Source organism: Melospiza melodia, chromosome 24, assembly GCF_035770615.1.
Source record: "Melospiza melodia melodia isolate bMelMel2 chromosome 24, bMelMel2.pri, whole genome shotgun sequence".
Lineage (NCBI taxonomy): Eukaryota > Metazoa > Chordata > Aves > Passeriformes > Passerellidae > Melospiza > Melospiza melodia.
In genome coordinates this window covers 7,052,394-7,077,674 of record NC_086217.1, presented here as the reverse complement: position 1 = coordinate 7,077,674, position 25,281 = coordinate 7,052,394, and the positions used below count along the sequence as shown (strand labels likewise).

At 48.9% G+C, this 25,281-nt stretch overlaps 1 protein-coding gene across 1 annotated transcript in view; it reads right to left on the bottom strand.

The window, feature by feature from the left end:
- Positions 1-1,375: 1,375 nt before the first annotated feature.
- DNAH9 (dynein axonemal heavy chain 9) overlaps positions 1,376-25,281 on the bottom strand; it is a 150,576-nt gene continuing 126,670 nt past the window's right edge. Inside the window, exons 64-70 of the mRNA XM_063176093.1 lie at positions 21,741-21,968; positions 19,828-20,019; positions 19,396-19,587; positions 18,492-18,662; positions 15,506-15,688; positions 8,077-8,466; positions 1,376-2,945 (exon numbers count right to left, since the gene is read on the bottom strand). Coding sequence (XP_063032163.1) covers positions 2,718-2,945; positions 8,077-8,466; positions 15,506-15,688; positions 18,492-18,662; positions 19,396-19,587; positions 19,828-20,019; positions 21,741-21,968 — 1,584 coding nt within the window. The 3' untranslated portion in view covers positions 1,376-2,717. The remainder of the gene's footprint in view (positions 2,946-8,076; positions 8,467-15,505; positions 15,689-18,491; positions 18,663-19,395; positions 19,588-19,827; positions 20,020-21,740; positions 21,969-25,281) is intronic.

Genomic DNA, 25,281 nt, shown 5'->3' with positions numbered 1-25,281 from the left:
TTTCCCTCCTTCCCTTCATCCAGAAGTTTGTCATTCTCCAGGACTGTGATGGTGTTCACAGGGGTTTTCAGATGAGGGAAGAGATGAGGATCTGACTCCATGTTTCAGAAGGTTGATTTATTATTTTAAGATATATATTACATTAAAACTACACTAAAAGAATAGAAAAAAAAGTTCTCATCAGAAGGCTGGCTAAGAATAGAAAGGAAAGAATGATAACAAAAGGCAGCTGTCTCTGTCCAACACAGCTGGGCCTTGACTGGCCATTAATTATAAACATCCAAGATGGGTCAATCAAAAATCCACCTGTTGCATTCCACAGCAGCAGACAATCATTGTTTACGTTTTGTCCCTGAGGCCTCTCAGCTTCTCAGGAAGGACAAATCCTAAGGGAAGGATTTTACACGAAAAGATGTCTGCAACACAGGACTGCAAGGACGAGTATTTTGGATGTTCTCATTCCTGCAGGAAGAGATCTGCTGTGCTGCCCTGGGAAGGAGAGTTCCTGTGGGTCTCATGCCAAGCCTGAAGGTTTCACCTTCCTGGATGACTCAGTGGGAGCAAAGCTGATCCCCTGGACTGGCAGAGAGTTGGGCACAACTTCTGCCGTGTGCCAAAGCCACCCATGAAACCACTCAGGCTGAGATGGGGCTCTGAGCAACCAAACTGTGTCCACAGAAATGCTGTCCTGGTGTAACCCCAGCAGCAGCCACCCCCCCTGCCCCCAGCTCCTTCCCTCCCACGGGGTAAAAGTGTGAAACCTCTCAGGATGAGAGGGAAAGGCATTTGAGAGGCAAAGCCACGAGGGAATGGAGCAGGACAGAGCTTGGGGAGGACGCGCCCCATAAACACAGCTGTGGGAAAAGCTTGTGCAAAAAAAGCCTGTCTAGCAGGCAAAGCATTCCCCAGCAGAAAAAAAAAGGAACAATATTCAATATATGGGTTTTGTGAATAAAGGTTTGGCTATTCTGCATGAGGAAACAAGCGCCTTGTCCATCTCTATTGTGACAAGGGACAGCAAATGTCACCCAGAGTCTGTATGAGACTCCAAGCACAGAGAACTTTCCTAGAAAAAGCCCATTTCCCCAGGAAAAGCCCCATTTCCCCAGGAAAAAACCCCCAACATTTTCCCAGGAAAGCCCCATTTTCCTAGGAAAACCCCATTTTCTCAGCAATCAGCCCTTTCCCAGGTACCATTCCCGGCTCTGTGTGCTCAGTGATGCTCTGTCACTGCCACCGTGCCCACCCAGCCACCCCTCTGTGCCCTCTGCACCAAGGACTCTCTGGTCCTCACTGCTCTCCCATTCCAGGTGGGATTAAAGCCCAGTGACCCACACAGGTGTGTGTCAGGTGTGTGTCAGGTGTGTGTCAGGTGTGTGCCAGGTGTGTTCCTCCCACCTGGCCCCTGTGCTCTCCTCACCTCAGTAAACCTGCAGCTTCCAGAGACCGTTCCAGGAACAATTACTTTTATTAGTAAGTATCTATCATCACAACATATTCATTTAAATCCTCCCTGTGCTGTGCTTTCACTATTGATTCCAATGAGCACACTGGATATTAACAGCATTTCCAGTGTTTCTAAGATTTACAGGGGTGTTAGCAACACACAGCTGATAACCACAACATCTGCTCACCTCCCAGCTTCCAACATCACACACACCACAAAGAAACACTCGTGGAGGGAGAAGGAATGAATTCTGGAGGATTTCACAAGCCACTGGACTATTTGAGTGTTTTGGAGAAGGCTGCTGATTTTACTGATGGATGATTTTAAAACTGCTTTGGATCATGAAGAGAAATAAAAAACAGATTTAAGTTTAGCACTCTCTGGGTGTGGTGTATCAGGCTCTGGGCTGGGATCTTGCAGTGCAGTGTCAGATCCCAGGACATTGCTCTGGCTGTCCTGGAGGACTCCAGACCCTGGCAGGGGGCTCAGAGACCTTGACACAGAGTCAGAAACACCTGAGCCTTTGATTGTAGCCCATGGAAACAATTAGCAACTGTTTGAAGATTTACAAGCCACAGGAGTTTGAGTAGAATGATAGTGAATTTATCACTGGGTGAAAAAGTAGAATTTTGGGGTTTTTAGAATGGGAGTTCAAGAGGCAAGATGGAGGAATCTGGGGGTGTCCTGTCCTTCTTCTTCTTCTTGTCCTCCATCTTCTGCTGTGATGGTGACACTTCTGGATTGGGTTAGAGCAGAGACAGACTGTCTAACATAGGTGATAAGTGTTGGGAAATTATTGTAAATAAAGTACATGTAGTTTTTAGTATAAAAAGCCAACACCACCCCAAAGGGCAGGGACTGTGCCACAAACCAACCTGCTGGACAGATCTCAGCAGGTCACAGAAAGAATGTAACAGATAAGAGAAAATAAACAACCTTGAAAAGCAGAGCTGAGGAATCCCAACTTCTTCTTCTGTCACAAGGGTTGGGAAAAAGACTTTTTAATACCTGGGGAGCCATTTCAGCAACACCAAACCCAAGAGTGCAGCAGTGCAGGAATTACAGGATATTGATGTACAGCAGCCACCAACCTGGGCCGTGTCCCCTGCACCTCTGTCCCCTCCTCACAGGCCCTGTTGGGTCACATCCCCAGGACACGGAGATAACCTGGGAGTCCATCAGAGAGATGGAATTTGTTAATCTCAGCATTGAACTGTTTAAATGCTGTGACATTGTGAAGGGTTTGCAGAGCAGGGCCTGTGCTGGTGCCTCAGACCTGCAGCAGCAGGGCCACCCCAGCAAGCACCCACTTGGACGGGTTCTCCTTGCTTTTCAGGTTAAAAGTCCACACATAGGTCGGGCCTCTCTGGCGTGTTCTGTACAGAGGACATGGGTACAAGCCCCTGGTGTCCTGCTTGTCATCAGGAATGGCCCTGATGAACACCACAGGCATGGCTGGGGTCAGCTCCTTGAGCCTGGCCTCCGTGATGGTCCCGGCCTGCAGAGAGAAGGAGACAAAGGTCACATCCCCAAGGCGTCCACCAGCTGATGGACCTGAACCCATGTGATGTTTATCCAAGCTGCTCCTGCTGGGGAAGTGCAAACAGCTTCTCCAGGGTCAGGGGGCTGGATGAGCCTCTTTGACAAAGGAGGTCTGGATCCAAGAGCTCCCTGTAACACCATGACCCTCCCCAACTCACCAGAGTAGATAATCTCAAAGCTCCAGCTGCCTGCACTCCCACCAGGTACCCAAACCCTCACATCCAAGCTGAATTTGTGTGGGGACGGTGTCCCTGGCCCTGTCCAGCCATATTATCAACAAAGTTTCACTTCTCCTGGTTTCTACTGAGATGCAGCTTGGGGCCATTTCCTCTTGTCCTATTGCCAGGGAACAGGGACAGGACAAGAGGAAAAGGACTCAAGCTGGGCCAGGGCAGGCTCTGGGTGGACATCAGCAGGGATTTCTTAGTTGAAAGGGTGATTAAACATTGCCCAGGGAGGTCTGGAGTGCCCATTCCTGGAGGTGTCCCAGGAACACCTGGATGTAGCACTCAGTGATTGGGGCTGGGGACAAGGTGGGGATCAGGCACAGCTTGGCCTGGATGGGCTGGGGACAAGATGGGCATTGGGCACAGCTTGGCCTGGATGGGCTGGGGGATCTTTTCCAACCTCAGTGATCCTGGGATTATTCTCATGCATCTCTTTCTCAGAGATCATCATCTCTCAGACCAGAATCACCTTGTGGGAGGTGCTGCTTGTGGTGGGAGAAAGGTTGGACACCTGAACCACGGGGATGGAAAACAGCCCCAAAAGCCAGCACAGGCTTATTCTCACTCTCATGATGCAAGCAAGAGAATTCAAAATGACTTTTCTGAGGGAATATCACCAATAAATATCAAGTCCCATTATTCTCCTCCAAGCAATGCCCTGCCCAGCAGGCTGCCCACTGCAGGAGAGGGAGAGAACCCTGCCAGGGCAAGAAATCAAGTTTGTTTCTCTAATTTGGGTCTCTCTGACATTTTCTCTCTCTCTTCATGACAATAAAATACCCTGCACATCAATCCATTTCCAGAGAAAACTGCCTAATGGGGGCTAGAGAGACCAAATGAAAATAAACAGGGAAATGGAAACGAAACTTTTCAGCACTAAAGAAACTGCCTCTCACTGCAGCTGAGCTTCACATATCATCATTATTCCAAATGCTCTCGGATCAGAGCTGTGGGGTGAGATTCAGCCTCTCCAGCAGTTTATTTAGTTCTGTAACGAGCAAAGAAAAATCATCCCCCTTGCCACACACCTCGGTTTAATTGTACTAATGCCATCTGTTATGCTCAGCTATGAAAAATCCAACTCTCATTTAGGATTTTATATTTCCAACGTGCTGAACAAACATTAAATAATTCGTATAATACCTTGCAAAGTAGCTATTTATGAAACATTATTATGCACTCTTCTTAAATTCACACCTTTCATTCCTGAGACTGGGTTTTAATCAAGTCTTTCTCTTTTTTTTTTACTGCTGAGAATACTTCAAATGTAATTTCCAAGAGATATTTTACCTGTTTCTGGGTTAACAAGAGCTGAAATCTTCCCGAGGTACCTCCATGTAAGATATCATTTTGTTATGTCTGGGCTGATTCTCATTTGCATTTTTTATCGCTCTCATCATCAGAAAATTAATTCTGCTCTGAAAGCAGTTCTTCCTGACTAGCAGCACAGCCCTCATGGTGCAGAACCATCATTCTGTGGAGCCTGGAGAGCTCAGCCTCAGCTCCTAAAGGAGCCCTCACTTCTGCTTATCCCAGCAGGAAACTGAGGGTGGAGTGGGGCACTTATCTTCTGTTCATGGCACAGTTCTCTTTATCTCTTCCACAAGCAATCCTCCCTCCAGGAGATCTCTTCTCTTAATAGGTCATTAATTATTAATTAGCCTCTGTTCACGGGCCAGTGAGTGACACTGCATGGATGATAAAATTCCATCGTCCCACTGGGAGATGCTCCACCCAGGGGGAGGAGCCAAGCATTCCTACCTGGATATGATCTGAGGTTTCAAGCATTCCTACCTGGATATGATCCGAGTTTTTGGGACACCAGAGCAGCCTTTCCACTGCATTCCCAGAGGAACAGCAGCTGCCTCTTCCACTGGATCTTCAGAGGAAGACTCTACCTTTCTACAGGATCCCTGCTCCAGCAGAACCACGCCTGACACTGCAGGAGGGCTGCAGCCACAGTTCCAATGGGACTGCCACGAACACCCTGACCCACAGGGTGTCAGGTCCTATTCTGACTCTATCAGTGTTACTTTCATTTACTGCATTGTTTATTTTATTTTTATTTTCTTCCCTAAGAGATGTTATTCCTGCTCCCATATTTTTGCCTGAGAGGCCCTTAATTTCAAATTTATAATAACTCAGAGAGAGGAGGTTTACATTTTCCATTTTAGGGGAGGCTCCGGCCTTCCTCGGCAGATACCTGTCTTTCCATACCAAGACAGGGTCCCAGCACAGGTTCCTCACACCACAGCCCCTTTGGGGTCAGCTGGGGAGGGGACATGGAGCCAGCAGGGAAAGGGACACAGAGCCAGCAGGGAAGGGGGACACGGAGCCAGCAGGGAAGGGGACAAGGAGCCTGCAAGGAGCACTCCAAGGTGGTCCCTGAGTCATGAGGTCAGTGGCTTCAGCTGGACAAGGGGAATGAAAAAACTCTTCCCTGTGAGGGTAGTGAGGCCCTGCCTTGTGGCTGCCCCATGCCTGGAGGTGTCCAAGGCCAGGCTGGACAGGGCTTGGAGCAGCCTGGGTTAGAGGAAGGTGTCCCTGCCCATGGAGGGGTGGAATGAGCTGATTTTTAAGGTCCCTTCCAGCCCAAGCCAGCCTGGGATCCTGTGTTTCCATGGCAGGGCTCTGCTGTGCACAGCTGCCAAAGCTCCATGGAGCACACGTGGTGTGAAACCCACCCCTGCCCTTGTCCCACCACACTACAACCCCCTTGGGGAGGGCAAGGCACACTCTTGGCATCAAACTCTCTATTGCAGAGAGAAAGAAAGCCAAGGATCAGCCAACAGCTTGAGATGAAAGGTCTCCAAGTGTCCCCAGCCACAGCATCCCTCTGACTGTCACTGAGTCCCAGTGACTTTAACAGGGCTGCAGCGAGAGATCATTTGCACCCAAAATAATCTGCTTAGTTTCATTTCATTTAATAGCTGCCTGCTGTTTTGTAATGAATGTTTTATAAATTTAAGACACCCAAGGGCAAACATAAATGTTTAAATAAATAGAAAAATGTGAGTAGCAGAACATAGAAGGACTCTTTCCTTTTTTTGGAGGCACAACCTAAATGTGAAATATTCTTTTAAAAGTGGAGGTGCTCCCCAGAGGAATTCTTCTAAACGTGGCCTGCCATTTTTATCAGAGGATTAATTTGGAAGGAGTAGATAACCCAAAAGAGCTGTGCACCTGTTTTAAAAGTCCTGTATCCATTAATGCACACTGGTACTCACTGGATTATAGGTAAAACGAATAGTTCCACTAGGTAGAAATGATATTTCAGTGGGAGCAGCAGCCCATAAAAATATCCTTTTCTTTTCTGAAATAAATTGAAGCACGATACCCAGAGATTATGAATGGCTCCATGAACATAATTGCTCAGTATCTTTCAATCACTAGGAAAATGTAATCAGAAAACCACATTTCCTGGTGTTGGGATGGTCTCTGAAGACAAATCCCATTGCTGGATTCAATCACCCAGACCAGTTATTGGAGGGAGGCAGAGGGGAGAAGCCAAGTATTTCCCAAAGATTTCTGGCTTTGCACCACCAAAACCTCTCACTCTCCACTTCCAGCTGGTAAAACCCAGACAGAACTCATTTTCTGGTCATAGTGCCAAAGAAAACATAACAGCAGGCACTGGAATGGAGTATTTGATTCTTAAATGGAGTATTTGATATGCAGGACTGGGAATTTTTAACAGCTCTCTGTGTCCAGCTGATTTCTGTCAGGTTTTTAGAGCAGCAGAAATCCAGTTCTCCCTGTGGCAGGGGCTAAGATCTCCCAAGGGTTGTGTGAGGAAGGGAACAGCCAGGGAGCTGTGGGGGCAGAGCTGGGAGCTGCACAGGGCTCTGGGATGGTCTCTGTGAGCAGAGCCCACATCCCAAGAGCAGAGATCTGAGCTGACCCACTGAGATCCTCACTGCCATCTCCCAGTAGAGCCCTTGCCAATGTTCCCAGCTGCCTGTGGCTTCCCAGACCCAATTCAGGCCATTTCCAGAGCAAAATAAAAAACAGCCTGGAGCTTTGAACTGCCCAAGGAGATGTGATGAAATGGCATCCATCAGGGAGGGCACAGCTTTCCCTAATTTCCTATCCTTCATGGCAAACCACTGTAGAGAGGGAAATGATTCATGACAAATAAGTGGAGAGGGTTGGATCAGAATTTCAGGGTGTTGGGGAAGATGAAACAGGAAAGCCTTACAAATATGATTGCTTGGCAAAAGATTTTGAGAATATGGAAACTATAAGTGAGATGGAAATGAAAGCAAGCTTTGAGATCCCTCAGTTACTGAACAACTGGAAAACAATGGTGTGGCCAGTTGAAGGTGATCCCCTTTTGATGGAACAACACCCTCTGCTTGCAGACAGGCCCAAGGGTCAGAGCAGACCCTGCAGCTTGGCAGAAGGGGCCCAAAGAGGAGTTTTTAGGGTTTAAAATGTAACACAGTATGGGAATGTAATGATTTTTATGGGCTGTGTGTAAATGCTATAGGATTTGTATCTTGTACTATATTGGTTAGTGAGAATCAGAATATTCAACACAGAAGATTTATTGTATTGTAACAGGAACCTTGCTCTCTTACCCCTTTTACTCTCTTACCCTTCTACGCTCCTGCCCTTTTACTCTCTTACCCTTTACCCTCTCATCCTCTCTCCCCCTCTCTTCTCTGGGGCCTGCCCTGAGCTGTGTTTGGCAGCTCCCAGCAGGGCCCTGCACTTGGCCCTTTGCAATAAACCCCAAGTTCCAGCCCTGGCTGCAGAGATCCCTGGTCTCTATCCATCCCAACCGTGCTACCCCTGATGCTCCCACACAGGGCCATACCTGTGGCTCCTCCCTCATCCCCAGAGCCCTGCAGAGCTCACCTGAGCATCCCAGCGTGCTCCCTCCATGAACAGCCCGTGCACATAGGCCCCCTCACGAGGAGCACTGGCAAAATCCTCTCTGCTCTTCTTGGTCACGTCACACTGCAGCGCCATCCTGTCCAGGGGCCACCTGTTCCTGCGGGCTGTGCTCTGCATGATGGCCGTCAGGAGGGCCTGGGGGTTGAAGAACCCTCCCAGCCACAGCGTGGAGGGCAAGGAGAAGTCCCTGGTCCAGGCTTCCAGCTCGCTGCTGCGGGCCAGCAGGTCAGCAAACCACGAGCCAAGGCTGGCTGTGGAGGGGTAGGATCTCCTCACCCAGGACTCAGGCACAGTGCCAAAGAAGAGGGAGTTCTGCAGGGTCTCCATCTCGCTGGTCATGGTCAGTTCCCCCTGGGGAGAAAGGGTGTCAGCATGATATTATCTGAAAAATCCTCTTTGCCCAGGAATTTTTCTCCTGGGAAGATGAGAAGTCTCAGAGAGGAATGAAAACAATAATTATCTGATTGCTGCTCCTGTGTTTGCTGCTTTGGAATGTGGATTGGGCACTGGTTACCAACAGGTGAATGTTTGATTGGTCCCATGTGAATTGTTTTAGTTAATGACCAATCATGGTCCAGCTGTGTCGAGGCTCTGAGGAGTTACAGGTTTTTATTATTTTTTTCTTGTTAATCCTTCTGATGTATTCTTTCTCTTTCTTTAGTATAGTTTTAGTATAGCATAATCTGATATGATATGATGCTATGTAATATGATAATATAATATAATATGATATGATATAATATAATATAATATAATATAATATAATATAATATAATATAATATAATATAATATAATATAATATAATATAATATAATATAATATAATAATATATCTCAGCCTTCTGAGAACTTGAAGTCAGCTTCTCATCTCTCACCTCGTCCTGGGGACCCTCACAAACACCACAAAGGGCACAGCCAGCACTGACACTGCCCAGCAGAGCCTGCTTAGAAGCAGAGGTGGGCCAGGGCATGAAGAGCACAGAATCCCACACAGACACTGCTGGCCACGTATTCTGGGTGACTTCATGAGTTTGGGGTTTTTCTGCACACTTTCTATTGAATATTCCTGCATCCTGCTGTATAAAAACTACTGAGAGGAAAAACTGTGTATGGAAGCAGTAGGGGTGTCCCTCAGTTGTGCTGGTATTATTTCTGTTTTCTCTCGTGGACTCATAGATTTTCAAAGGTGTAAAGCTGTTCTTGCTCACTGCCAGGGCAGGATACTGGAGTTTCTGATGATCTACTCTAAAAGTGTCCAAATATTTGTTATTTTGACTCCTATCCCCCTCCTCTCCTCCACTTCCCCTCACTCCTCCCCTCATTTACTGCTTTGCAGTGCAAGATTTTCTCTTTGACTCCACGTGTTGTCTGCAAATGTAATCACAGCTCCTTCCACAGCAGGGAAGGAGCACAACAAAGTAAGATATGATTCAGCCAAGTGAGATAAAGAGAGAGGTTTGACTTTTCCTTTGTGCAGCAATTAATTAGTTCCAAAGGCTTTAGAAACCTGTATCAGTTCTGCCAGAAGAGCTGAATTCCAGGACATTCCACTGAAAGACAACGTGAGGTCGGACAACACTGGAACAAGTTGTCCACAGTGGAGTCTCCATCCTTGGAAATGTTCAAAACCCACCAGGGCATGGTCCAAACAAGTTGCTCTGCCTGTCTCTGCTCAGGATGGTGTTGGAGCAATGTCCTGACCAACTCTGTGATTCTGGCTCACTCAAAACAAGCAGAATAAAAAGAGAAAACCTGCAAATGCCAGCTCAGCTTCCCTGCTATGGAATGGTCTCCACAGTTCAATCTCTGCAGCTCTGTGCTCAGCTGGAGGGGTACGATACCCCCAGAACTCTGGAGACCCACAGATAATGTCCATCACTGCTCTCCATTGTAAACACTTCCTTTTGTTCCCTTATCGTTTGGCCAAAATTTATCTCATTTACAATTTCTCTTTGCCTCGGGCAAAGTGTTTTTTGGAAAGATTAACTGAAACCAGTGGAGCCATTGCTGAGAACAAGGGGGAGGGAATTGGGTCAGTCTATTCACATTAAAAGATTCCAACTGTTCTTTCACAGGACTTCAGTGCCTCCAGCAGTGAGGTCAGCAGAGGTGCCCTTTGCTGGGGCCACAAAAATCCAGAAAGCTTTAGAAAAAGTTGAAATCTTCTTAAAGCAGCCCCCACAGTTGTTTAGCAATGCTTGGCAGAGCCCAGCAGTTCAAGATCTCTGCAGTTTGTTCCCGTGCTAGCCATGCCCTGTAGGACACACTGACAGCTGAGAAAGACATTTAATATCACCAAATCTAGTCACAGAATTGTGATTTGGACAAAGTGTGACATCAAATTTCATGTGGGGAAGAATGTGCTGTTTAATATTGGTAGGGGAATGAGGGGATGCAGAGTGGAGGAACCAAACACAGGAACCACAGAGAAGAACCATCAATGGGCTGGGCTGAAGCCATGGCAGGACCATGCAGGGAGAACAAGAATGCTGCACTGGGCACAGCAGGACACTGGAACAGGATCATTCTGTGCTCCTGGAAGTGCTCTGACATGGGTAAGAATATGGCAGAATGTGCACGAGCAGCCAAATTGATTTAAAGACAGCCCCCCTCGATCATATATCATGTCTAGTTTTACTTTCAGGAAACAAATGAATTAGCGAATGTAATTCTCAGCAAGGCTTGAGAAAAGCAATTTTTAAAGCCTGCGCACTCAAGCATGCTTTGAGTCTCCTGTGAGGGTTCAAAGCATCTACAGCAGCAATCTCATAGAGTTGTCCAAACACAATTATGCATAAATTTGCATTTCAGATGCTGAATACTAAAGTGCATCAGAAATTATTCAAGTTACTTTTAAAATTTTTTTTCCCAAACGCTGGGAGTAATTTTCATTTAAAGACACCCTTGAAGGAAATCCTAATCAGCCTGCAGCCATTCCTTCAAGATGAGCACTCTACAGACACAAACTGTTTCCTCAGTTCAGGTTATTTTCACTTAATACCCAGCTTGCCTATCAAAATTTGGTCTTTGTTATTTTACAATATATATTATCCTCATTTTGGAGGCTCATCCTTCACCCAAATTGCAAAGAAGAGGATCTGCTTGCAAAAGATGAGGCTGGTACAACATTAACATGCAAGTGCTTCAGCCCAGCCTCTGGTTCCACCTAAGCCAGCCAGAACAAAGGGCTTTGAAATGCAACATGCCAGTTATTTCTGATGGCTACCAGTCTATTGCAATTTCTCTTCCTCCTAATGGGATGTCTCCTATTTTTGGACCAAACAATCACTTTCCGCTAGGACGACACGATGAATTATTCAAAAATTCAAATTAGGTGTGACATTTCCGAATCGCCTTCTTTTGGCAGATCCTTCAGTCAGTTAAAAACAATAAGCCTTGTTTTCTCTGGGCTTTATTTATTCTCTGCTGAGCTCTGTGGGGCCTGGCTTGTAAACTCTCCTCCTCTGAGTGCTGTCAGTGCAGGGCCGCAGCCCCAGAGAGGAAGGAGCCTTGACAGCTCTTTAATTGTCAGCAAGGGCAATTACAGCAGGATTTCTTCAGTGCAAGGCCCAGAGTCAAGTGAGGGCAGCACCAGGAAGAGCCTTCAGCCCCCTCTGGCTGCTCTGTGGTCCCCCCAGGTGTGGGAGGTGATGGGAGGAATGCTGAGCAGGGTTTTGGGTCATGCACAAGCTCTAATTCAGCTCCGCAGGGATCTACACGTGGCCTTTGGCTGCAGACACAAGAACTGGGCTCCAGTTTTGCCAGGAGAACCCTGGTTTGGATATAACGAAAGCTTTCTTCAGGAAAGCTGTGAAGCACTGGAACAAGCTGTGGTGCAGTCACCAGCCACAGGCTGACAGAATATTCTGATAGAATATTCCCAGCTGGAAGGGACCCTCAAGGTCATGAGTCCAACTCTTAGACCAGGGATTGAACCCCCAGCCTTGGTGGGGTCAGCACCAGCTGAGCCCAAGTGCCCTGGAAGTGCCCAAAGAACCATCTGGACCTGAGCCCATGGCTTAGGGGTGAGCACGGTGCTGCTGCTGGGGTGATGGTTGGACTTGGGAATCTGAAAAGGCTTCTCCAGCCTTAAGGACTCCATGGTTCTTGGAGCTGCCACTGATGGCCTCTCAGAGCCTGCAGATGTGTGTCTGCAGCTAAGACTAGATTTGCCAAACACTAGAAATGCCAAATGCTGCTCTGCTCTGCTGCTCTTCTCCAGTCTCAGCCCCAGGGTGTCTCTGAATTCCAGCTCAGGGGCTGCTGCTGCCCTCTGAGGAGCCTTTTCTGCAGTCCCCATCTCCTTCCCTGCCATGATCTGGGCAGGGTTTGGGGAGAGGTTTGCAGCCTGTGTTACAGATTCCTGGGGTTAATTTTTTTGTGGTTTGTTTGCACACTCGGCATCCCCTCATTCCCCTACCAATATTAAACAGCACGTTCTTCCCCACATGAAATCTAATTGCCACCCCTTGTCCAAGTTACAATTATATCTTGTTTGGGGCTCTGGGATTGAAACATTAAATCACTTCTGTTTACCTGTCTCAGGAAATGGAATTTTCAATTCCACTGCCTTATGCTAGAAAATAAGAGAAATCTGTTTATGATAATTGACTACATAAATATCAGCTTCTTTCAAAATGGGCTGCACATGCTGACCCACCACCTGTGTCCAGGATTTCTCTGCTTTCACAAGCACCAGCAGCCAATGCAGTGCACACACATCTGCAGCTGCTGCTCCAGGCTGCAGCTGGGATTTGGGAGCAGCTTGGTGCCCAAACCCCGAGCCAAGCCTGCCCCTCCTCGTGCAGGGTGGGCAGCTGAAGGTTTCTTTCCCAAGCTGCCCCTGGCAGAGGTTTGAGATGTCATTCCATCTCAGGCAGGCCCTCCTTGCCCACCCTCAGCTCTCCTATGAACAGGCTGGGTCCAAGCCTTGCTGTGCACATCAGCTGTGGGAGCTCAGCATCCCCCTGAGAAGGAATTGTGAGAAATAGCTCCTCACCTGTCATAGTTTAGGAAGGTTTATTAAACCTTATCAAAAATACAACAGAAGACTGAGTAAAGAAAAAAGGTTATGGTGCTGGCAGCAAAAGATTTTCCCTGCCATGTCTCAGCCCCCTCACAATGGAGGTTTTCTCCCTTTTAGCCCCTCCTAAAGTTCTGTCTATCAACCTCTTCTTTGCTGTCCAGTGGTGGAGATCTCTTCCTCAAATCCTGACTGGAGCTCAGTGTCACCATAGTGACAATCTGACCCTCCCAGATGTCCCTTGATAACCACGTGAGGGGATACAACATAACTATAAATCTATAAAACTTTTCTTAACCTATATACATGATATTTGTCCATTAATTGTGAGAGCCAATCAATGCATTACTCATCTATCACGGGATCACAGCCTGCCACTCTGGAAATGATGGAGCAGGGGATGCCCCAGGACCCAGCTGCGGCAGGAGGGGGAGGCAGGGCAGTGCTGAGGCTGTGCTCTGCCAGCTCCAGGCTGCATTGCTGTGCTGAACATGTGCCTCCCCAAGGGATGGACAGCAGCTGCCTGTGGGGAGGGGTCCCTGGGGGTGACAGGGTGGTGAGGGAGTGATCTTAGAGAGCACCAGGACTGCCAGGCAGCTCCTCACTCCCTGGCTCATCCCTAAGGAGCCTTTTCTGTTTTGTCCCACTGAGTGCCTGGGGGGGATGCAAAGGTGACTTCTCCTACAGTGGATGCAGCATCAATCACAGCCCTCCCTCACACCCTGCAGAACCAGAAATCTGTATCCCAAGTGGTGTGGAAAAGACAGCAGCCAGGGGGACACAGATACCGCTGATCTGGACGGAGACAGGGATCAGCTGAGCCATGGGATCCCTGACTGGGAGAGAGCAGATCCATGGGATCCTTGCCTGGGGCAGAGCAGATCCATGGGATCCCTGTCTAAAGCAGAGCAGATCCATGGAATCCTTGACTGGAGCAGATCCATGGGATCCCTGCCTGGGGCAGAGCTGATCCCTGTTTGGGGCAGAGTCTGGTTGCACGCCAGTTTGGGGATCAGCTGCAGTGGAGCCCCTTGGATGGGGACACTCTAGCAGGTGGCTCACACTCAGCAAGGAAATTGTATCTTTTCTTGTGATTTCAGCCTTTTTCTCTTACAGTTCTGGACATTTTGTGCCTCCACACAAAGCCAATTTTTGATTTCAGCTCAGCCGGTGCCTCTGAGATATTTTGTTCCAAGCTCCCCCCACTCCTGGACATTTCATACAAAGGTTTGATTTTTGGCTCACCTTTAACTAGGCCATGTCTCAGTTTGTGAGTGACCTGCTGCTGCTGTGGCACAATCTGGGGTGGCCAGAAGTGCTCATCCCTTGTTCCCACAAGCCAGGCACTGCTGTGTGTGCCTGTGGACATGGTGCCACTGCAAATCCTCCTGTGAGCCCTGTGGAGCCAGGCTGGCTTTGCAGCCAGCAGCGAATTCTTCCCTGAGACCCCTTTTATTCCCTGAGCAGCATCCTCCAGGATTTTCCAGCTCTCCTACTGATGCCTTAAGATTTCAGCTTTTGTATTTATCAAATCCTATAGTGTATTAGTATATAACTATAACTCTAAACTCCACATAAAGTGTAGTTAACTGCCTTCACATTTTGTTCAGACAGAACAATCCCTCTGAGATCCAAGGACACATCACAGGCCCTGAAAAGTATAAACAAATGTGAATTGTGGGGAGAAAACTGGGGGAATGTGACTTCATTACCTGAAGCTGTAATTGGATAATTAACCCCTGATGTGCAAATAGACCAAACGGATATCTGTATAAAAAACTTGTGACCATTGAGATGCCTTCAGTTTTATCGTTCATATTTCCCAGGCTCTGCACTGCATTGGGAAATAACTCTGAACTCCACAGAAAGTGTCAGCAAGGTCTCCTCACAGCTCAGGCACACAGAACAATCCTTTTCCAGCCCCAGAACCAAGGACACCGCTGCAGCTCCAGCCCCAAAAGGTGCAAACAACAGGGAATGGAGGAGAGCAACCTGGGAGGGTGGGACTGCATCCCCTGGAGCTGGGACTGGACACTGAACCCAGCATGGAAATGGACCAGAACTCATCAAAGGGTGAAAACTCCTGACTCTGAGTCCATCCTGGGTCCATCTTGGGTGCAGCCCTGGCTGGGCTCTTGCACTGCCCAAGGGGGATCCTTTGAGGGTTTTTTTTTTAATAAATCCCCACTTTATTCTTTTACCTCTGTCCAGACTGTGCTCCAGGAGCCTCTCCAGGCATCAATCACCCATTCTGGGTGCAGCTCTGCAAAGCTTTGCAGTGCCCAAGGCGTTCTTATTGAAGACCTTTAATAAACCCCCAATTTATCCTCTTTTCTGTGTCCCAGGAGCCCCTCAGGCCATCGGTACCTTCAGGCCCAGCTCCAGCTCGCCCAGCGAGCGCCGCATTTCGGCCGTGAGCGCGTTCATGCGCTCGCACTCCTGCAGGGCCACCACAGCATAGGGAGTCCTCTCCTCCAGCCTGGCCAGCAGCTCTGCCATGTTGAACTCGTCTGGCAGCTTCTCCAACATCTCCTCCAGGAGGGTTTGCACCTGTGCCAAAGTGAGGAGAGAGAGGGGGATGCTGGTGAGGGATCCACAGGCTCACAGCCTGAGCTGGGAGAACTCCCTCTGCCCTGTCAGTGCCTCCAAAACCATCCCTGTCAGCCCTGGGCACCTCTCAAAGAGCTTGCCCTGTCCTATTTAAACCCAAATGCTGACAGAAGTTAATGTCAGATGAGCAGCTTGCAAAATGATGGTTTTAAAATGTCCCTGTGACATGTGGCAGCCTCCTCTCTTCTTGGCTCTCTCATTTCTCCCGAGGTCACACTCACGAGGAGATGGATGGGGCTGGAGCCTCAGCTGAGCCTCAGGACGACACCGCTTATGAGCTGGTTTTCTCTGGTGTACTGATGGAGAGAGGTGATTACATAAAATTGAATTTTAAGCTGAATTTGGCATTCCAGACTAATGGAGCCATGGAAGGAAAGCATAGCGAAACAAAATTATTTTCTGGTCACCACCACAGCTTCTTCAGAACTAAACAGGGAAATCTCCAATGCAAGAGGATCTTTGTAGTGTCTAAAAAATTAAATAAACTCCTTTCTGACAGTGAGGCATGAAGCCCCTGCTGTCCATGGGCTCAGCTGCATTTCCCAGGTTTAATGTGGAAGCTCTCACTCAAAGCTTTGCTTTACTTCTGAGCTGGAACCTGAGCAAGACTTCTGCTTTCTGGCACCTTTTGGACACACATAACACAGTTAAAATTCCATGATCCCAAGTGCCAAACTTGGCATGCAGGGCCAGTGCCACCTAGGGCAGGGTAATTTTACAGCCAGGGCCCCCAGTATTCATATTTTGGACTATGTGCTCCAATTCCCTCCTGTTGCTGCTCTTCCCAACCCTGTCAGCAGTGATGATGAGTGGGCTGTTACTGCAGCCACACAGGTGGCTAAAGCTGGAAAAGCTCCTCAGCTGCACCTCAGGGGCACCACAGAAATATCTGCTCATTTGAAATTCCCCTGCAGGTCCCTGTGGCTCTGATTCCTTCCCAGCAATTACAGCTCGTTTGCTGTATTGTGACCTCAGAGGTCTGTGGGAGGAACTGGACTTGTCAGAGCCTCGGGAAAATGACAGGCTCACATTTTCCCTGGGAGCTCCCTCAAATCACCTCGGCCAAACCAGGGCTGGAAATCCTTCAGTGGAGGAGCTGAGACAAGGCTTTGCTCACTCCCATCCAAGGACCAAGTGGAAGGGACAGCTTGGACAATGACAGGGATCACTTCAGGAAGAAAATGAGCTGTGGGAGTGTGTCCCCAGGCACAAGGCAGGGCACACTCTGCTTGCTCTCAGGCAGATTTTATTCCCAGACAGCCATGAGGACTTCTGTGCTCCTGTGAGAGTGTTCTTGACTGTCACCAGCAGTTTGCAGGGTGGCCATCACCTGTGGCACCACTGCTGGGGCACTCCCTGGAGGATCATTTTGCTTCTCTGGGCTGAGGAGTTTATCTGTGTTTCAATAACAAAAGGGGTGGGAGGGGAGAAGAGGAACTCACATTTGCTATCTCTGTACATCTTGTTTGGCTTTGCTACCCCTGGATTATTCCCCTCACCTCAAATTTGAGTATGAACTGAAAATTGACCATGCTGGGCACTTTTAGGAGCCCCTTAGGGAAGGCAGTCAGTTCCCCAGCTTCACACCAAGCCAAAGGAAACTCGTGTGAAACCACAGCTCTCTATGAGCTGCAATTAGCCACTCATTAAATTGCAAATCTTCAAGCACAGAGCTGGCACCTTAAGACTGCAGGAGTGAAAACCTGAGCATGTGTTGGCTGATTCCAGATCTTGTCAGGGATGTTTGGGCCGTGTTTTAATGAGCTGTGAGTTTCCGCAGGGAGGGCTGAGATCAGCCCAGGACACAGGTGCAGCAAAGGAGTTCAGCTGGAAAGAAGGAATTACAAGGCTCTGGGGAGCTGGGGGGACATGGTGGCAGCAGCAGGAGGAGGGCTGAGCTCTGGGTGGCACACTGGGGGTGGCAGGCAGTGTGCCAGGTGCCCATTGCTATGCCAGTCACAGGGCTGCACAGGGACTGCTGCTCAGGGAAGGTTTATTTGCAGCACCTTCAGAGGATGATAACGAAGGCTCTGCAGAGCACGGGGTAATTAAGAGGCACTGTCCTGTTACTGCCAACACTCAATTACATCCCACCAGGGTGATGTTCTGCATAAAACCACGCTTCACGTAGGCAGAGGCAGAACACAGAACCATGGACAAGCCTGATGGATGACACAGGCATCAAACCCCAGCAGCTGCCCCTGAGTACTCTCACCATCTCCTCCTGGGTGCCCATTCCTTCTCTGCACTCTCACCATCTCCTGGGTGCCCAGTGCCCCTGAGCACTCTCACCATCTCCTCCTGGGTGCCCATTCACCTGAGCACACTCACCATCTCCTCCTGGGTGCCCACTGCCCCTGAGCACCCTCACCACCTCCTCCTGTGTGCCCACAGCTCCTCTGCACTTTCACCATTTCGTCCTGGGTGCCCACAGCTCCTGAGCACCCTCACCATCTCCTCTTGGGTGCCCACTCCCTCTCTGCACTCTCAACATCTCCTTCTGGGTGCCCCCTGCCTCTGAGCACACTCACCATCTCCTCCTGAGTTTCCCCTGCCCCTGAGCCCTCTCACCATCTCCTCCTGGGTGTCCCCGAGCACTCTTCCCATCTCCTCCTGGGTGTCCCCGAGCACTCTTCCCATCTCCTCCTGGGTGCCCCCAAGCACTCTCCCCATCTCCTCCTGGGTGCCCCTGAGCCCTCTCACCATCTCCTCCTGGGTCCCCACTCCCCGTCTACATTCTCACCATCTCCTCCTGGGTGCCCCCAGCTCCCTGGCCCGTGCTGCTGTCGCGGGGCTGCAGCTCCAGCACCGTGCGCAGGAGCCGCTCCGAGCGCTGCGTCAGGAACCCGATCTCGGCGTTGGGGTGGAGGCCATACAGGTACGGGGACTCTGGAGGCAGGGCATCATCTATGTACTGCACAGAGACATCCAGGAGCACGTTAGGAACAGCCCAGGGCACTTTGCCTGCAGAGCTTCAGTGCTGGAGTCATCCCCCCAAGAGGTCGGCCCAGGCTGAACACCAGGGAAGTGATGGAGGAAGGAGAGTACAAATGTTTACAGAGCTGCTTCTGCTCCTGCTGAGAAAATTCTGTAATTGCTGGAGTTCAGCTTGGCTCCGTGTCTCAGGCTGGACCTTCTCTAGCAATTATCTGCTGTGCATTTCAGCATCAGCATCCTGAAATCTCTTGTGGGAATTGAGCTTCCAGTAGTTAAGTTTTATGAACAAAACCAGGCTGATGTGCCTCTGCATTTGTGTACAAAGAGCAGATGAGATCAGTAAGTAGATCAACAAGACCCTTCAGTGATTCTCATCAAAACTGATGATAAAAAGAGCTTGAAAGGGCCATTTTAGCAAACAGTATGTGGATGTAATTTTCCAGGAGCCCCACTTAAGTCTCGAGCACCAATACAGTTGCTCTATTCATGCATGAACAGAATGAGCCCATGATGAAGTAGCAAATTACCATTAGACTTGGTTCATCCAGGGGAATGCTGAAACATCCACAGGAACAAAACATAATGGGAAATAAGAGGAATGGTGCAGGAGCACTGCAGCCCTGTTCCTGCCTCCTAAGGCAGATTATGGGGCAGTTAGGGGAGACATTCCATTTACATGCATAAATAATACCAGCAAACAAAGAGCTTACCTGGTGATAGCCATTATAATCCATGCTCCCTGGGAGGGGAAATCCAGGAGCAAGGCAGAGCTCTCCCTCCAGCATTTCTGGCTTGATAAACTCTTCCAGGTAAGTTCTGCAGAGCCGCCTGTCCCAGTCATCCGTGATGTGCCCTCCGTACATGATCTCACCCACGAGGTAGCGCAGGTCATCGTAGGGGACCTGGGCGTGGAGCAGGCTGGGCTGAACCGAGGCACTGCCCTGCACCCTCAGAACTACCCCCTCAGCAAACAAACAGCAGGCAGGAGTTAAACCCTGCCCCAGCTGGGGCACAGCACAGTGTGGGTGGCACTGATGGCTCCCATCTCCTCCAGAAGCACCCTGAACTGTGAAGTTCTAAACTCAAAGATGACAAGGAGATGTCTTCAAAGCCCCCAGAGAGCCCCCCCGTGGTGCCCCCACCTTGGAGCTGGCCTGCAGGTAGTTGTAGAGCACGTTGACAGAGATGGTGAGGTCCCCAGTGCTGAAGGGGTACGGGCGGTTCCAGCCCTGGGGGCCGAACTTGCGCCGCTCCGCCACCACCGCGTGGAAATAGCACAGGGCAAAGAGGATGCTCCTGAACTCCTTCTCCTGGCTGCACATCTCCAGGGTGTCCTGCAACACAGGGCAGCTGCCCTCAGCCTCAGTGATTCCCAGGGAACCCAAACACGCTGGGCTTAGGACAGGGTGAATCACAGAATCAGAGGTCAGAAATGCCCCCCAAATCAAGTTCCATATAATCCATGTTCCCTGGGAACACATTTCCTGCACATCTCCAGGGTGTCCTGCAACACAGGATAGCTCCCTCAGCCTCAGCAACTCCCAGGGAACCCAAACACGCCGGGCTTTAGTTAGTGTGAATCACAGAATCAGAGGTCAAGGCTTGGAAACGTCCCCAAACCATCAAGTTCAGCCTTCAACCAAATACCCCCATGCACAACTAATTGTGAACCGTAGTTTTTGAACAATTCCAGGGATGTGTCTCCACCACTTCCCTGGGCAGCCTGGTCCAGAGCTTTACCAAATTTCCAGTTTAAAAATTTTTCCTAATATCCAACCTGAACCTTCCCTGCCGACGCTGGTTACCCGGGACAAGAGGCTGACCAAATTGTCCTTCAGTTCATTTATTTATCACACATGTGATACAAAACACACACATGTATTTCAAAGTCAGTGGCTTTGCATTGCAGATTTGTTGGCAAACTGGCAAATATTTTCTGATCTAATATTTGCTGAAGTGGCTTTGCACAGGAACACACACAGGGAAGGAAGGACACGTGCACCCACTCAACGCCCCATCACCTGCATGTGCTCAACATCCCTCACCAGGAAGATGGGGAGGGAGCCACAGGATCACAGAATTCTCTGCTGGAAGGGACCCTAAAGTCCATGTTTTTCCAGCTCCTCTGCCACGGGCAGGGACACTTTCCAATATCCCAGGCTGCTCCAAGCCCCGTCCAATGTTTATCTTTAAAAAATGCCATGTTAGACCTTTAATCCTCTGAGACCACCACAGAGCCCAGGATATGTGCAGGAAAAGGGGAATCCATTACTCTAGAGGGTGCAAGACATTGACCAAGTGCATGTGACAATCAAGAACATCCCAAAACCTGTTTTTCCCTGAGTTGGGCAGCACTCTAAGCTCCCTTTAACAGCACTGTGAGGAAGACCTGCTTCAAATACGTGCAGAACATATTTCTCATTTCAGGAAACATCCCCAGAACAACCCAGTTCATTCTCATTCGGCCTCTCTTCAGTTGTCAATTCTTCTTCAGCTACAAAGCAGAACAATTTCCCCTGCACAGAATGAAGGGCCTTCTTTGTAGCCTTCAGCTGAAAGCTAAATTTGAACATCTCTTCTGTATAAAGCAGGGAAATGAGGTGTAAAAGGGACCCCACCCACTCGCTTCAGGATTTCTGATAAGAGATGTTTCATAAACCTCCAGCAATTTAGAAAATGCTAATTACTATTGATTGAAATGAGCAGAGGCAGGATGAAAATGTTACTTGGGGTGAAGGTTCTCCCCTCCCTTGTTCTCCAGGACATTTAGTGGAGCTCAGGATGATGAATGGCAGTAGATAAATGTGGAATAATCTTCCCTGACCACTGGCATTAATCCTTGCATGGTGCCTCCCCCCCCCACCTGCTCAGCAACATTCCCTCCTGCTCTTGGGATTCTCTCCACACTAACATCTGAGCGCAACACCAGCTGTGAGCCGCCCTATGACCCACAACTGGGGCTGCTCTTGCCTCATCCCAAATAACAAGAAACTTTATGGAGAGAATCTCAGAATGGCTAAGGTTGAGACCCCTGGGAGCCCCGTCACGCTCCCACCTGGCTGAAGTTGTCCAGGGCCTTGTGCAGGTTGGCGTGGATGCCGGTGGGCGCCTCGCTGGTGATTTTGATGGAGTTCTGCAGGATGCCCTGGGGGATGATGTGGCTCTCGTGGCACGGCGCCGGCTCCGCGCTCAGGAACACACGGAAATCCTGGTGGCTGCCCTGGCTCAGCTGCTCCAGCCTCTTCTCCAGGGAGCTCAGCCACTTGGCCACCAGGTGGATGTTCTGGCAGGGACAAAGGGACAAGGCTTGCTCAGTGCCCCCATTACACCCCCATGGGCTGGGCAGGCACCAAATCCAGCCCACTGATGGATGCCCTCTTCTTGAAAATTGCAATGCAAGATGTTTCAGTTACCATCTGTATGGCAGATTACCTTTGTCAAGTGGGCAGTTTGCCTTATCTCTCTCTTTGGGTGACCACATTCACACTTCCCTCGGGAGGAGACACCTGCTGATAACAGCTATTGAATGTCACTGCATGACTGATAAGAACTACAGCATCCCATTGGGAGATGTGAGCCCAGAGGGAGGAGCCAAGCATTCCTACCCGGATATAATCCAGAGGTTTTGAGATACCAGCATGGCTTTCTCCACTGGATTCCCCAGAGGAACAGCAGCTGCCTCTTCTTCCACTGGATCTTCAGAGGAAGAATCCATCCTTCTCTACAGGATCCCCTCGGTCCCACAGAACCACCCCTGACACTGCAGGAGGGCTGCAGCCACAATTCCAATGGGACTGCTGCCAAACCACCACAGATACAATCAGCAACCTTACAACCAAAACCGAAACCTGAAAAGTTCTAACTTCTTCTTCAAGCACCGAATTGAAAAAAGAAACCTTCTAACTTATCTCAAAATCACTCTAAGCAACTAAAAATCTGAATACAGGGGTGTCTGTGCGCAGCTCCCATCTCCAAAGAGCCAGGTGCAGCAAGGACATTTGAAAATTCAAAATAATCAGTATAAATCAGCAAGTCACAGCTGGGCTTGTTGGGCTCTTGGTGCTGGAATTCTCCTCATTTCAACAATACCAGCTGAGGCTATTCCTGGGGAGAAAAATTGTTATTCCTGGGGAACAGAGCTGTTATTCCTGGGGTGTAAAATTGTTATTCCTTGAGAGTAAAGTTGTTATTCCTGGGAAGCAGAGCTGTTACTTCTGGGTGTAAAGTTGTTATTCCTGGGGAGAAATTTGTTATTCCTGGGGAGTAAAGATTTTATTCCAGGGGACTAAAGTTGTTATTCCTCCCCCCAGCCCCACTGAGCTGAGATAAAAACATTTTGATCATTTTGATCAGAATTACAGTGAGGACCCTCCATAGCAGCTCCTGGGCAAACAAGTCAAGCAAGTGATTTCACACAGTCCTTTAACACAAAAGGATTTATTTATTCATGCAACTAATTGGACACATCCTTCAGAAGATTAAGCAGAATCGTGGGGAGATGGCGAAATGGATGAAGTTAAGCCTCAGTTTTTCCCCTGGAGTCCTATACAGCATTATAGTTTCCAGGCAAGAAAACAGCTTTTTTGTTATATTAGGAATGGGATTTGTGGGCTAAACTGCCCTTGTGTTGAAGGCAGGTGTGCAATCCAAACTGGCTGTGTTCACAGGCACTTGGGATGGTGATTTATCCCAGCCCAAGAAAGGACAAGGAACTTGCTAAACCTAAATTAAAAGCAGCCGCCAGAAAGATAAACTGCTTGGAGGTGGCAAAGAAATTACATAAAGGAACCATATTAGAGGCTGAGAATAAATATATATCACCTATAAATGGGGGCAGAAAGAGCTCTCATGGTTAAATAGCAGAGTAATGGAGATTATTAGGAGTAAAATTACATTCCTCAGAAAGTGGAAGTTGTGTCCAAATGAGAAAAAACAGAAAAGAGCACAAAAGCCAGCCATGGTAAAGTCAAAAAGTACTTACAGGAAGCAATTTTTTGAAAACCATAAAAGCTAATAATAACGCCTTTTCCAGAAACCAGGAACCTACCAGAGAGTCTATAAAACTGTAACATGGTCAAGGTCTGCAGGGAGAGCCCATGGAAGGCCAGGCCAGCCCAAAGCAGCCCAAATTTGCAGGAATATTCCCTGGGGAGGCTCTCACTGGTCCAACCTGGTGGAATCACTGAAACCCTGAGGCTGGAGATGCCCCTGGACATCATCCATCACACGCTCCTGCTCCCAGCAGGGTCACCCAGAGCAGGTTTTTAACTGGGTCCAGTTGGGGTTTTGGATTTTTGCAAGACTGAAGTCTCCACAACCTGTCTGGGCAATGTGTGCCAGTGTTCAACCACACTCACAGTAAAAAAATTAAATCAAAAAATAGTATAAGACAGAGAAATGATATGAAATGAAAGTTTAAGGGAAATTTGTATCTCAATTTTGACCCTTTGCTTCTTGCTCTTTCACACTATGAAGGTTTTGACTCCCTCTTCTACCAGAAGGGATTTAAACACACCAATAAACCAAATTTATCCAAATCCCAGCCAAACCCCAGCTTTTGGAGGTTAAATCACCCCAGCCTCTCCTCATGTAACAGATGCTTCAATCCCTTAATTGTTGCAAGGACTCTTGAGCTGAAGCAGCAGATGAAGAGCTGTTCAGAGGAGTCCATGAGGTAATAAATGAAAAGAGGTCTCTGGGAGCAGATGGGGTCACCCCAAAGGATCCCACATGTGCAGGTGTGCAGCACAGCTCAGGAGGCAGCAGCCAGCCTGGCAGGGGCTCCAGCAGGACACAAGTCACTCCCCAATGCCACCCTGGTTTTTTAAGATTTTCTAAGCCTTCTGATGTTGACATTCTTGTAGTGAACTTTCTCACACACTTTTTATAAATAACTCATTGTTTTGCATTCGTTTATGGAAGAGGAGAAAGTAGATGGACTGTTGGTTTGACCAGTGTCATTGGAGAGGTGGCACTGTCACCCTCCAATCCACTGTCACTTTTGGAAATCTATAAATGTTGGAGTCAGAAAATAAACTTTCCTTTTTTCTTCACCTTGAGAACAGTAGTGTGCACTTGTATTTTTTCGTGTCCTATAGTAACACCCAACAGCGCCAGCTAGGAAAGAACGGCAATCTGAAACTCCAACCCATTTTAGAGAGCTCAGACATGTGAGGATATCACAGCCTGGGCTGGTGTGTGGGTGGGGTGGGGTGGAGGTGATGCTGTTGTCCCCAGGAAGGGTTTGAGCAGTGCTGGACACTGGAGGGGTCAGTCAGTCCCTGCTGGGCAGGGTGGACATGGCCAAGGAGCAGCCTGGGGGACAAGGAGCTGTCCCAGCTGTCCCCAGGGATGTCCCAGCCCATGAAATCCTACTCAGCAGGAGCAGGAGAAGGCAGGAATGTTGGCAGGGAGGGTGTTTGCCTTCCCCAGCCACCACGGGGTATGACAGAGCCCCTGCCTGCCTGGGGAAATGGGGAATGAATTCCTTCCCTGCCTTCCCTGCCTGGGCAGCTTTGGCTTTCCCTGTTGCATTGTCTGGATCTCAATCTCATTTTTAACCCGACATTCTGCCCTTCCCACCCCTGGGCAGGGAG